Source organism: Zygosaccharomyces rouxii (assembly GCF_000026365.1).
Source record: "Zygosaccharomyces rouxii strain CBS732 chromosome A complete sequence".
In the NCBI taxonomy this organism is placed as follows: domain Eukaryota; kingdom Fungi; phylum Ascomycota; class Saccharomycetes; order Saccharomycetales; family Saccharomycetaceae; genus Zygosaccharomyces; species Zygosaccharomyces rouxii.
Genome location: NC_012990.1, coordinates 915,675 through 929,143, shown reverse-complemented (window position 1 = coordinate 929,143; position 13,469 = coordinate 915,675). Strand labels below are relative to the sequence as shown.

The following is a 13,469-nucleotide window of genomic DNA, read 5'->3' as shown; positions in this document are numbered from 1 at the left end:
TTGCATGTAAATAATCAATCTTTCTTTAATTTCGTTGATTCATCTCTTTCTCTTACAGGTTGTTCTGGTAGAAAGTTTCCCACAGTTCGATGCATTCTTTTTGGGATTCGATAGCGGATTCGAGGAAAATTTCCAGACTGTTTCTAAAATCTTTCACTTTTTCTATCTCAAAATTGGCCAATTCTTTCTTGATACAATCACCCACTTCTTGCCATCTTTTTTTTACAGATTTGCATCTTCTCTGTAGAGTTTGATATTCCCTTTTAGCACTGTTGATCTTATCGATATTACTTTGGGAAGTGGAGTTTTGTGGTAACTTTTCCAAGAGCGATTGTTTTTTGGCAAAATCAGTCTCTACAATGACCAAATAATGGCCTAAGCGAGCTCTTTGATTGAAAATTGCCTTTACGCTTGCCAGTGATCTAATGTACTCATCGAGCGTAACCCCCAGAGTAAGAGATTCCTGTAAAGAACTTCTCTCCAATGATTCCCTTATGCGCCTATGAGTATCAGCGAAATTGGTTAAAATTTCAACGTTTTGCCTTGTAACTTCCAATTCGGCCAACGAATCTATTGTCTTTGAAAATTCTTCTGTAACCGAGGCCAGCTCATTCCTTTCCGAATCCACCAAGTCTAGGGATTTGTTTAACTGTTTCAGGCGTTCCTCTAAGCTTTCTGTTAACTTATACTGATCGATAAAATATTCATCCGTTTCATTATATTTGGGTAATGATGAAAACGAAAGGCTTAAAAATCTCTTTTGAGACTCGCCATCTAATCCACCATTTTTCAAAACAACAGCAGCATCCTCTGCTCCTAACAATTCAATTTCACTAATATGAATTTCTGAAAGATCGTTACTATCACGAGAAGCATTGGATCCAGTCGTGTGCTCACGATGTTTGGATTCGAAATTAAAATTGTTGCTTGTTAAAAACAAAATAAAATCCAAATCAGATTGTAAAACTGGACTGCTAGCAATTTTCTGTAACATTTTTTCCATTTGAAATCTTCTATTTTCAATGAAATCCTGCTTAAATCTACCAACACTTTGTTTCTCCGGTGGTGGTGGGATTATTCTACCCCAATGATTACTTTGCAATTGACGGTAAAGCCACCTGAAGTCCCTGTATCGTCTATTTACTTGAGCATATCGCGTTTCCAAAAGTTCTGATTCTACGACCACTGTATATTCCACATGCATCGATGTCAATTCACCTACTTTAACCGGATCTTTGACCTCTATGTAAAAATTTACCGGTTCGCGCTCTTCATCTTGGTTCTGTTCTTGTTGCTTTTGGACTTGGGTTTCATTTGATTCCAATTGATTCTCACTTATATTCCTTCTCGCTGGTACTTTGAAAAGTGGTTCCTCCACCTGATCGATAATACTTTTACTCTTTGTTGTATTGTTGGAAGTCACCGATATGGGACCCTCATCCACCTTTTTTTCAGTCTCTTTCTTGATCTTACCCAGTGGATCTGCTACTTCAGAGTTGGCATTATTATTAGTGACAGTGGTGGTAGTTGTAGTATTACTAGCCTTCTTATCCAAGGGACGGCGACGCATTCTAGCCGAATTGAACAACATGCGTGGTTTCCCACTTTTCCTAGCTGCTGATGAAAGCACAGGTGTCGATTGCGAAAGGTCTTGATCATTAGTATCGCCAAACACCAATGGCTGATATGTAGATGCAGAGAAAAGCGGATCGTCAGCACCTTTTGTTGGTGATGAAAGAATCGATGCTTCGTTAGCAGTCTGTAAATCCACCAATGGATCCTCTTGAGGTGCCAGTGTGTTCAGAAGGTTGTCTGAATTCTCATGTTCAGCAGTATGAGTCTCCTCGCCACTGTTAACACCTTCGTCTTCCTCTTCTTCTTCTCCCTGGTTCGCTTCATCTGTATTCAAGTCAGCAAAGGTGTCACTTAATTCTGGAACTGAAGCTTGTTTTGGGGGATTTAGGTCATCCCAAACTGGAGCATTCAAATCATCGTCGTAATCCATTTGGAAGCTCCTTTTAAATCAATTCTTTTTTGTTCTTATTTTTATTTTGGGTAAAGGTTTGTTAAGAAGTGTTGTTGATATCAATCGACTCTTGAGGATTTTTCTCTTGAACAAGGGCCAGTAACAATAAGCAAGATTAACCCAAGTATAGAAAGCAGGCAGTACCAACCAAGAGGGTCTGATAGGATGAAAAGTGGGCGTCAATTGAACAAGCAAGAGCAGTTAGCTGCAATGGGTACACGACGGTTTTCCCTTTGGAATTTTTGGATTGCGTCTTTGGTATTGAAAATACTGTTGATTCCTGATTATTTCAGTACAGATTTTGATGTTCATAGGAATTGGTTAGCCATTACTCATAATTTACCACTGCGCCAATGGTATTATGAGGCTACCAGCCAATGGACTCTTGACTATCCGCCATTTTTCGCATATTTTGAATGGTTTTTATCACAATTTGTACCTGGAACAGTGAAGCAAGATGGATGCCTTGAAATTGTCGATAAGGGTCAATTCGGTTGGTCAACGCTGGTTTTCCAAAGGAGTACCGTTATATTAAGTGAAATCCTGCTATTTGTCGTCTTACAAGTTTTCATTAACACGAGTAGTGTTACTGAAAGGACGCAAAGCTTTGTCATTGCTTCTAGCATTGTCCTCTCGCCAGCTTTCCTAATTGTGGACCACATTCATTTCCAGTACAATGGATTTCTCTTTGCCATTTTGATTGCATCCATAGTGGCGGCTAAACGCGGTAAATACCTTTGGTGTGCAACTTTCTATTCTGTGGCCCTGTGTTTCAAGCACATCTTTTTATATTTGGCGCCATGCTATTTTGTCTTTTTACTAAGGGCTTACTGCTTGAACTTCCAAGATTTCAAATTTAAAAGCTATAAAGATTTAATCTTCATCGTTAAATGGAGACACCTGTTCCAGTTGGGTAGTATTGTCATTGGTGTATTTGCGCTTTGTTTTGGACCTTTCGTCAAAGATTTACCGCAAGTTCTCACCAGGTTATTTCCCTTTTCTAGGGGATTGACTCATGCCTATTGGGCTCCCAACTTCTGGGCTCTGTATTCATTTTTGGATAAGATTTTAACTGTAGTCATGTTGAAATTGCCCTACGTGCATCAGTTTACTTCCAAGTTTATTCAACCTCCATTGATTCCTTCAACTATTGATGAGATTAAACAGCGTATTGCGCAGAATAATAACGGTACTAAAGGTTTGGTTCAAGACGTCTTCTTCGTGATTTTACCTCAAATTACACCAAAATTGACATTTGCCCTAACGGCATTTTACCAAGTCTTGGCAGTGATCCCTGTCTTATTTGACCCTTCGTACAAGAGATTTATTGGTTCTCTGACCCTTTGCGGATTAGCGTCCTACTTATTTGGTTGGCACGTTCATGAAAAGGCTATCATGTTAGCTATTGTACCATTTTCATTTTTGGTGGCTTGTGATAGAAGGCTTTTGACTTCGTATATGCTATTGGCGGCTTCAGGTTATGTCTCATTATTCCCATTATTGTACGAAAATCAAGACTTCCTGCTCAAATGTCTTTATACATTGGTTTGGTGTATGATTTATTTCTATGCATTGAGAAAGACAACCTTTTTATCATCAAGTGTTGAAAGGAGAGTTTTCTTTTTAGATCGTCTCTCTATGATTTACATCTATCTATTATTACCATTGGTGCTTGGAGTTCAATTCCTTGATATGATGAAATGGAGATATCCTCTTTTCCAGAAATTTGAATTCGTTAGTCTAATGAGTTACAGCGTTTACTGTTCGTTAGGAATTATCGGTTCATGGGCTGGATTATCCTGGTTATACAATTTTGATGAACCACTTTGGGAATAATATGAAAAAATATAGTTATGTGAAAAAGTATTGAATACACAATTATTACATCCGCGATAAGTCCCGCTAAGAAGTAAATAAAAGAAATAAAATGATTCGTAGTGCAGAAAGAAGGGGGAAAAAATAGAGATTAATGTCTATCATTGGTTGCAAAAGGAAAATTATCGCTCTGCGATGAGTTTCTTTAGGGCAGCTCTAGCGTCCTCTTGCTCTCCTCCTGGTGAAGATAAATGTCTTATTGGATCTTTAACTGGCAAAGCAGCCTCGGCGAATGCACCGCAATCATTAATACCATTGGCATTTGTACCATTTGCGGTATTTGATAAAACGTTGGAGAGATATTTAGTAGTTAATGAACCATTCATTGTCTGTTGGATTAGTGGGGTACATTCGATCATTGCCGGTAATTGTACTTCTTGGCCTCTCGGGGTTGATGGTTCAGGAACCAATTTATCGTTATGATTACCCGCTACTGTTGTCGTGTTTGTTGTAATTCTTGGCGTTAAAGTTGTACTATAGGGTAAAGACGGGCGCCTTAAAGGCGAGGCTGGGAACAACTCCCGACGTGGGGGAGATGAACTTAAATTTATAATACTATCACGACGATTTACCTGAGAAAGCCCTTTAATTGATTTTGATGGATCATTCTCTAAGGCGGATTGAGATGTGGAATCTCTTCTTGCCTGTGGTGTAAAACCTGCTGCTCTGGGTGAGCCAAAGTTTACCCATGATGGTGGTGTATTGAAGCAGATTTGAGGACGGGGAGAATTTTGCAAATGGTTATAGATTATCTCTGACCAATTACCATCAGCGTCATCCGTGAGCAATAGCGGATCTGCACCTGAAAACTTGAAAACGAACTGTTGTTGAGTTTGTTGTTTTTGTTTCTGTTGTTCTTCATCCTTTTGTTGTTGCTGCTGCTGCTGCTGTTGTTGTTGCTGTTGCTGTTGCTGTTGCTGTTGAGATTCTTGGTGATCTTGTTGAGATTGTCGCTGAGATTGTTCTTGTTGAGGAAATTCTGGCGATTTAGTTCTTGGTGATAATGAGATCATATTGGATAAATAACCGTAGTTTAGTGGGTTTTCTGTAGGACCCGCACTCTTGGGAGATGCAACTACATCCAAAAGAACTTGATCGATACCAATATTTGGAGTAAAACCAGTTCTGATTGAAAACGAAGTCTTTGGTGTTGAAGGTGGTTGCGGGGATTGAGTCCAAACTGGTGGAGCCTTTGGAGATTTACCACCTACATTAGTGCCAGAATTCACACCCGCGCATGATTCCAATATTGGCGGCAATTCTGTTTCACCATACGAATTCTGCTTTTTATGATTATGCTTTGGTTTCTTAACTCTTGAGACAGTATTTGAGGGTGATGGCGGTGCGGCATCATTACGCATTTGCTTTAAAAGTGTTAAAACTTTTCTTTTCTCAAAAGTCTGTAATCCAAGATCTTCCCTATTATCTTGACCATCACTATTAAGTTGTTGAGGATCATTAGATTTACAAGGTGTCGAATCCTGTGATGATGAACCTGCAATTGAAGCTCTACCATTTTCACCAATTGTCAATGAAAATTTGAACTGCTGTGATGATGATGAATTTGTAAAATTGGGACCAGCCCTTTTTGCAGTTGAAAAATTGTTCTTGATGTTATTACTACTATTTTCATCATTTTCATCCTTCAAAGGCGAAGTCGATAATGGCGGCGAGCTTTTCAAAGCTAATTTGGAAGCTGAACAAAAAACGCTATCACTAGAAGAAGGTGTTGGTGTCCCCGTTGAACCAGTACCATTATCATTTTTCCCGCCAGCGGGCCATTTGGTAGGTGTTGACAATATAACACCTCTATATCTTGCTTTTTTAGTAGAAGATCCGGGTTGAGATCCGCTCTCTACTAAGGTGCTACCACTATTGTTACCCATAGTATTATTATTAGCACCATTACCAATACCAGAATTTGAAAATGAGCGATTTTTTGGTGATGGCGTCACAGATCCGACTTTCATAGTTGGCCTTTGGAAAACTTGAGCACCTTGTCTCTGCATCCTTAATGAAGAATGTGCCATAGGACTTTCTAAAGGATTTGCATAATCCTTAGTGATCGGTGGTCTACCTCTTTTCCTTACGGGCTTTTCCATGATATTACCAATCTATCGATATCGATATCGGCCTCCAACCAACGATCTCTAACGCTGTTTCTGATCTTCAACCTTTGAGGGATTGGGATGTGAGTTCCAGTTGGGAAGTAGAAATCTTTCAACGGTTCTTCCTTTAATAATCTGACACGCGGTTGCTTTGAAGAATTTTTTACCTCAAGAAGAATCGAAATTACCTGCAGTTACCTGATTGGGTAAATTACGCGTCAACGCGTTAGATCTCTTTTGGTCACGTGATACGTCTTGGATACAGATATCCGCGGGAATAAGCGAAGGTTATACCGATGTTGATCAGCAATTGCTTACTTGTATAATTATACGTTGGCGCTATTTATCATTGGTGCAATATTTGCCTAAGGTTATTGAGTAACATCTCCGGTTTTAGCTGCCAAGAATGCAGCTGAGACAACTGAGACGTAATTAGCACAGTAAGTCTTACCGGTCAATTGAACACATTCTATTTGTAAATGAAGCCGAGAACCTTGCCAAGAATGTGTTAAAGCCTACATTCAGGAATTTATTAGAGATGAGACAGCGAAACATCGATGTAAATAACTCCACAGCATTTAGTAGGTATACGCAAAATGAAAAATCTATTGGGCGGCAACCCGCTCCCAGCACAGATGAATTTTGAGCGCTTAATCTTAATAAGTCCATTTATTATTTTTTTTAAAGTATGAATAACAGCACGCCTATGAGAGCTGTAATACTGTTGCCCCTCTTTAGGACTAATCCTTGACCACTATAGGGAGCTATGCTAGGGCCTGTATCCGAAGAGTTATTATTAAAATATGGTTCCAATGAGGACTGATGAGATTCTACTGGGCAATGGCAGTCGCTAACTTTCTGAGTAACGGTATGTGTTACAGGGGCTGTAACATGCTTTGTAGTTGTGGAATTCTTGGTAACAGTTACTGTAGCAGTGGAAATTTTAGTGGAAGTGGAGCAAGGTGTTGATGACTGAGCAATTGGTATCTGTGCAATTGAGCCCTGATCCAACGACAATCCCAGAGAGAAACGGCCCCCAGAGGAACTGGGAGACGGAGTAGTGGAAACCGCGGCGGCAGACGAAAAACCGGAGGAAGGTGCTGAAGAAGAGCTTGAACTCGATGAAGAGGAAGCTGCTATTGGGATTATGGGACTTGTGGATGTCGTTGCGGAGTCTGTAGAAAGTGTTGCTGAAGTAGAAGATGGGATTGCCACAGAAGTGACAGGCGTTGTCGATGAATCGGCGATAATTGTAGAAGAGGCTTCAGTTGTTGGAGTCAATGTTGCAGCACTGGTAGTACTAGAAAAATTGCCGACACTCGTGGAAGAAGCCTCTGTTCTTGATTGTAATGTGGTAGCCGTTGCAGTGACCCAAGGACTGGTGATAATAGGATTCGAAGTAATGGCAGGGGGCACACTCGTAGAGTTTGTAACGCTGGTGGTTTCAACCGAAGACGTGCTGATAGGCCTTGAAGAGGTGAGGTAATTTGAGCCGGTAGAGTTGGCGGTTGTGCTAAAAAATGTTTCAGCAGTTGGAGTTGTCGTCGTCACATGTGTAGAATTAATGGAATTCTGAGCACTCGAGGTACTTAAAGTACTGAAAGACGACACTGGGAGAGATGGTGAGATTGTAGAGTTGAAAACATCAGAGGAAGTTGGTGAAGGTAAGGTGCTAATGGACTGAATGGATGCTGATGGCGAAGAAGTGCTGGTAATGTTGAGACTGGATTTCGAAACGCTAGCCGAGGAAGATTGCGGAACGTAACTTGTTTCCGACGGCGGCACCGAAGTGATAGTATTGGAAGTACTCGAAGAGGACCAGTTGATGGTTGGGACGGACTCAGAACAATCGCAAGTGGTGAGGTACGTGGAATTTAAATCTGTGGTTGATAAAGTCACAAGGTGAGGGGTCGATGACGTCAAATTCACCTTGGAAGACCATGATGTGGATGATATCTGTGATGTTGAGGAAGTTATATTAGCTTTAGATGTAACGGAAGTAGAGGGAGGAGGGAATACTGTTGTATTTGGAGTCTCCACGTAATAAATTATCTCTTCTGTCAAAGTCCCAGTGTTGCCGCCGAGGCTTGTTGACGCAGTGAGATAGGTGGTAGTGTATGTACCTGTCCATCCAGTGGTGGTTGTGGTAGTAGTTGTGACTATTCCTATAGTTGTACTTGACGATGGGGCTGGTGTTGAACTTGTATTGAATAATTGAGTTTCTGGCGTCTCAAAATAATAGATAATTTCCTCTGTTGGAATTCCAGTACTACCAACTAGAATAGTGGAAGCAGTGGAATAAGTGGAGTTGTACTTTCCGGTCCAACCGGTCGTCGTGGTACTCGTGACAGTTGTTTTACTTTGTGGAGTGGAAGAAGAGGGGGCAACCTTAGATTCCGGTGTCTCGACATATATAATTACCTCTTCCATGGGTACTCCAGTGCTGAAATATAGGCTAGTAGATTCAGTGGAGTACGTTGTTGTGTAGGAACCTGACCAAATATTGGTAGTGGTGGTAGTAGTAGTCTGAGGGGTGACAGTCTCCGAAGGTGTTTCCACATAGTAAATAATCTCTTCTGTTGGTGCGCCAGTGCTACCGCTCAGTTCTGTTGAGCCAGTAGAATATGTTGTGGTATAAGTCCCAGTCCAGCCGGTAGTGGTAGTAGTAGTGGTAGTCTGAGGAACGCTACTCTCCGAAGGCGTTTCCACATAGTAAATAATCTCTTCTGTTGGTGCACCAGTGCTACCGCTCAGTTCTGTTGAGCCAGTAGAATATGTTGTGGTATAAGTCCCAGTCCAGCCGGTAGTGGTAGTAGTAGTGGTAGTCTGAGGAACGCTACTCTCCGAAGGCGTTTCCACATAGTAAATAATCTCTTCTGTGGGAACATCGCCGCTACCGCTCAATTCTGTTGAGCCGGTAGAGTACGTGGTATTATAAGTTCCAGTCCAGCCAGTAGTTATCGTGGACGTAATTGTTGGGGTTGTAACTACCGGCGACGAACTAGAGGCTGAAGTCGCAGTTAGACCGGACAAAGTACCCGAATCGCTAGCCTGATAAATTGTATATTCAACCACGGTACTAAACTGGGTACTATATGTGGTTTTCTGTTCCGTATCAGAACAAGAGTATTGTAAATGCACCTCGTGTTGAATAGTATTGACACCGGCAGAAACATCTTGCAGGGCATTTATCCAAAGCTTCTGATTCGGCTTGGCCTCGTTCATATTTACTTTCAAAGTGTCATCAGAACAATCTACTTTAGCATTTGCGTTGTCACCTTTTAGGGGCAGCGACCAATCATTGAACTGATCAGATAAATATACTTGAACCGATGAACAATCCAGATCATACCCCTTGTTTTCTCTATCGTAATTGATCGTTTGAGTACCACCTAGCAAATATCCATTGGGACAGCTCATACCAAGATAATAACTTTCTAAGCTATTAAAAGTAGTGCTACGTCCAATGGTATAGATATCTTTGGTGAAATTTGCGGAGTCAAACTCTACTGAAGCAGAAAGTTGATCTGCGAGTGAAACTTGCATAGTGCCGCTATGGAATTTATCTGCATTTTGCATTTCATACTCATAAGAAGAACCACCACTGCTAAAGCTTAAGCCAAAAGAAAGAGATCCTGATAATGAGGAATATGAGCTTAGGCCCTGAATGGCTACACATTTGAAAACAGTATCCTCATTTTTATAGGCGGCCTGTTGCGCGGCAAAACATTCAAATGCTTCTGAACCGTCTTGTAAAGTAGCATTGGTGGTCAATTTGTTATCGTCAAATTTAATACGATACACAGTGGGGAAATTGAGAGTAAAGTAATCGCCTTTAGATACGGAAGATCCATTCTCGATTTCGAAATCAAATGAAGCAGACCAACCTTGATGGGGATAGTGTAAAGAACTCAAAGGAGTGAATTTTAGACCAGAAAATGAAACTCCATTAATTTCTTTAGCGAACGTGTGCCATGCTAGGCAAAGAAGAAACAATATTGAACGAATGGAATTGAAGGTCTTATACATGGGATAAAACTTTCTCTGGAGTGGATTATTCTAGTTATCAGTATTAATGTGGCCCATCATATGCTAGGAATCTAGGATGAGGTAAAAAGGACCATCTCTTTTATAGAGATTTAGGTGGGTTCCATCATAGAGTCCCAAAAGTAACACCTGAAGCCAACGTTACCTAATGATGTGTGTGTTACATGCATGCTTCTACAATGCTAATGTCAGTCGAACCCAAGTAAAAATCCGAAACCTCTCACCTCTTGCGGATTTGAAAGGATATTTGAAACTTGATCTAATCTTCTTTTTAATCGACAACTTGTTGAGTGAGTGATCACTTCAAACCATGTTACCTTATTGGTTCAGCAATCGTTCAGAATTGAGGTCTCTTAAGAGGAACACATTAAATTTTGTCTGAGACTTCATTAGAGATAAAACAAATGAATTCAATAAATCAATTAACAGCTACCTTGTGTATTCTCTAGAGTTCTTGATCCTTCAACCAATGGGCCTATGAGTTGTACTTCGGTAACTCAAGACTTCTCCATGAATAAAACACGGCATAATTGGAGTGGCAGACAAATGTAGAGCTAATCTGTAAATGAGAAGTAGGAAATCAGCATTGTCTTGTATTATTTCTTCCTAATCCTTTTGTTTCTCTGTATCTTGTTTTAGTTTAAGCTAGATTGTTTTTCCTTAATTCTTTTACTACTTTAACCGCCAAAAAACACATACATACATTCTAGAGAGGAAATATTGATATAATGATACATTTAGATTAGATAAAATTGGTAAGAGCGAAATCCTGTGAAATAGAGCTTTTCATAGATACCAATTTTAAACTACTTAGGCCGTTGAAAGGTGCTATTTTGGTGACCACATCCGTTTAGCTTCGAAAAAGCTGGGAAGAAAAGAGAAATTTAATAGCTAATGGTTAGCAGTGTTGAAGTGGCAATGAAGAAATCCAGTGGATTTAATATCTGCTAACTTAGACGCCAAGTTCTCGCTAATAATGCCCTGAATCATGTGATTATTGCAAGGCGCGTACTGGAAGAAAAGAATACGAAAGGGGCCTCGATCATAATTGTTAACATGCTCATTATAGAATACAATCAAGCACTAGGTCAGTTGTTTGCCAAGGCTCATCGTTTGTTTGCTGAAGTCACTGGATCGGCTGCTTGAGAAAGTGGTAGAGACTGAATCCGCCTTCTCCGTTCCATAACAAAGGTTTCCTGTCAATAGAGCGTTTGGTCCATTTGTGAAGTATCAGGATCAAGATTCATCATGTCAGATCAAAGAATATTTGCCCGTTATAAGGCTACTGAGATTAGAGCAGAATTACAAAATTTTGATGCTAAAAGATCTAAAGTCAGTGCTACTAAGAGGAAAGTCGCCTTGAGGAAGATAATTGCCAATTTAAAGATGGGTAACTATAATGAAATGGTCTTATTATATCCTGAAATGTTAAAATTTTGGCAAGTAGAGGATGATCTTGAGGTCAAGAGAATCTGTCATGAATATGTGAGAACTCTTGGAGCAGCTAAACCCCAGAGCGCCAAGGAAGCCCTAGGCGCAGTATTGGGCGACTTGGAGAATAAGAATGAAGAGGTTCAAATTATGAGCTTGAGAACATTATCTGCCGTTACTTCATTAGAGTATATCAACGAAGCTTTCAAAGCTGTCGGCTATGTACTAGCTCGTCGTGGTGTACCGCAAAATCTTCTCAAGACCGCTATTTTATTATTAAAGTATATGGATGATTTGGATCATGATAGAGTGTCTAGTACGCTTGATTCTCTTTATGACATTTTCGAACGTCAATTAGCAAGTCCCACTGTGCAAGTTGCGGCTCTGCATACTATTTATGCCATACACGAAAAAAACACAGATTTAAAGCCATTGAGATTAGAACTAGATGTTGCTATGGGGTTGCTAGATTTATTACCTCAATTGAACGAATGGGATAAAGCCATGGTATTAGAATCACTTACCACTTCGGCGGTACCGCAGACACATTCAGATGTTTGTGCAATGATTGAATTAGTCCTACCTCAATTACAACATGCCAATACCTATGTGGCATTGAATGCCTTCAAATTCATCGCATACCTTCTTAACTATGCTGAGCATGTGAATGAAGGTCTAATCAAAAGATTTTCCAATTCGATCGTATCTCTCCTAAACAAACCACCGGAGTTGGAGTTTTTAGTGCTAAGAAATATCATTTTACTTTTGTTAAGCAGGGGTGCATCATTGTTGAAATTGGATGTTTCATTTTTTTTTATCGAATACAATGACCCAATTTACATCAAGGATACAAAGCTTGAATGTTTGTATCTTTCAGCGGATCATGAAACCTTACCGCGAATTCTAGAAGAATTGGTTCAATATGCAACCGATATTGATATCCAGATGTCACGTAAAGCTATCAGAGCCATTGGGAACCTAGCAGTTAAACTGAACGAAGAAGCCGCTCATGATTGTGTGGATGCCCTTTTAGATTTATTAGAATTCGGGGTTGATTATGTGGTTCAAGAGATTATTTCAGTGTTTAGAAACATTTTGAGAAAACATCCAAAGAGGTTCGAATCCATTATTGGTGAATTGGTTAAACATACCGAATCTGTTCAAGAGCCAGAGGCTAAAAATGCAATGATTTGGATCATCACGAATTATTCATACGCTTTACCCAACTATCTAGAGTTCTTCCAAGTATTTTCGTCTAACCTACTGGAAGAAACTTCAGACGTACAGTTTTCCATTCTAACTTCTAGTGTCAAATTCTTCATCAGAAATCCCAATTACCAAACTGAAAAAATATGCATTAAAGCCCTAAAGCAGTGTACAGAAGAGATTAACAATCCTGATTTGAGGGATAGGGCATTCATGTACTGGAGATTACTTTCACTGGCTCAGTCCCCAAAGAGTCATCTTCTGTCCAACGATTCTATGACGAAATTGATTGATGGTGAACTACCGGCAATCCAATTGAGCACCAAGCTAGATCCAGTGATCTTAGAGGAATTGGAATTGAATATTGGGACCATCGCTTCGATCTATTTAAAGCCAGTATCACAAGTTTTCAGAAATACCAGAACTAAACGACTATTACCTAGTCCCATCTTAAACCCTAATAAGGAGAATCTAAAAGTTATCAATGACGGTTCAACCAACTTAAATTCTGGTGCATTCGAAAGGGTCCCAGAATGGGAGACCATTGGCCAGAGTGATGATGTCTCCGTAGCATCTCCTAGAAGGACAAAAACAATGATGAATGATTACGATAAGCCAGCCGAAAAAGTTAACCAACTCAAAGGAAAGAGAAAATCGAGTTCCGCAGGTCCTTCCACTTTAAGCAGGAAACCTTCTATGCTAGTAAGGAAATTGTCGATGAAAAAACCATTTTAAAATTTGTAATGTAATTTTATTTAATGTTACAGAACCGGATG

The 13,469-nt window shown here is 40.0% G+C and overlaps 5 protein-coding genes across 5 annotated transcripts; 2 read left to right on the top strand and 3 right to left on the bottom strand.

Annotated features, from left to right (window-relative positions):
- Positions 1 to 52: 52 nt before the first annotated feature.
- On the bottom strand, positions 53 to 2,005 carry VPS5 (sorting nexin 1; the record flags this gene model as incomplete). The annotated part of the gene is made up of 1 exon (XM_002494821.1): positions 53 to 2,005. One exon carries the CDS (start codon positions 2,003 to 2,005, stop codon positions 53 to 55), a length of 1,953 nt encoding a protein of 650 aa, XP_002494866.1.
- Positions 2,006 to 2,191: 186 nt separating this feature from the next.
- Positions 2,192 to 3,862, top strand: ALG8 (dolichyl-P-Glc:Glc1Man(9)GlcNAc(2)-PP-dolichol alpha-1,3-glucosyltransferase; the record flags this gene model as incomplete). The annotated part of the gene is made up of 1 exon (XM_002494820.1): positions 2,192 to 3,862. One exon carries the CDS (start codon positions 2,192 to 2,194, stop codon positions 3,860 to 3,862), a length of 1,671 nt encoding a protein of 556 aa, XP_002494865.1.
- Positions 3,863 to 4,023: 161 nt separating this feature from the next.
- Positions 4,024 to 6,003, bottom strand: ZYRO0A11484g (uncharacterized protein; the record flags this gene model as incomplete). Its single annotated transcript, XM_002494819.1, has 1 exon — positions 4,024 to 6,003. One exon carries the CDS (start codon positions 6,001 to 6,003, stop codon positions 4,024 to 4,026), a length of 1,980 nt encoding a protein of 659 aa, XP_002494864.1.
- Positions 6,004 to 6,690: 687 nt separating this feature from the next.
- SAG1 (Sag1p) lies at positions 6,691 to 10,038 on the bottom strand (the record flags this gene model as incomplete). The annotated part of the gene is made up of 1 exon (XM_002494818.1): positions 6,691 to 10,038. The coding sequence occupies one exon, from the start codon at positions 10,036 to 10,038 to the stop codon at positions 6,691 to 6,693; it is 3,348 nt and encodes a 1,115-aa protein (XP_002494863.1).
- Positions 10,039 to 11,304: 1,266 nt separating this feature from the next.
- Positions 11,305 to 13,428, top strand: APL1 (Apl1p; the record flags this gene model as incomplete). Its single annotated transcript, XM_002494817.1, has 1 exon — positions 11,305 to 13,428. One exon carries the CDS (start codon positions 11,305 to 11,307, stop codon positions 13,426 to 13,428), a length of 2,124 nt encoding a protein of 707 aa, XP_002494862.1.
- Between the last annotated feature and the right edge of the window lie 41 nt (positions 13,429 to 13,469).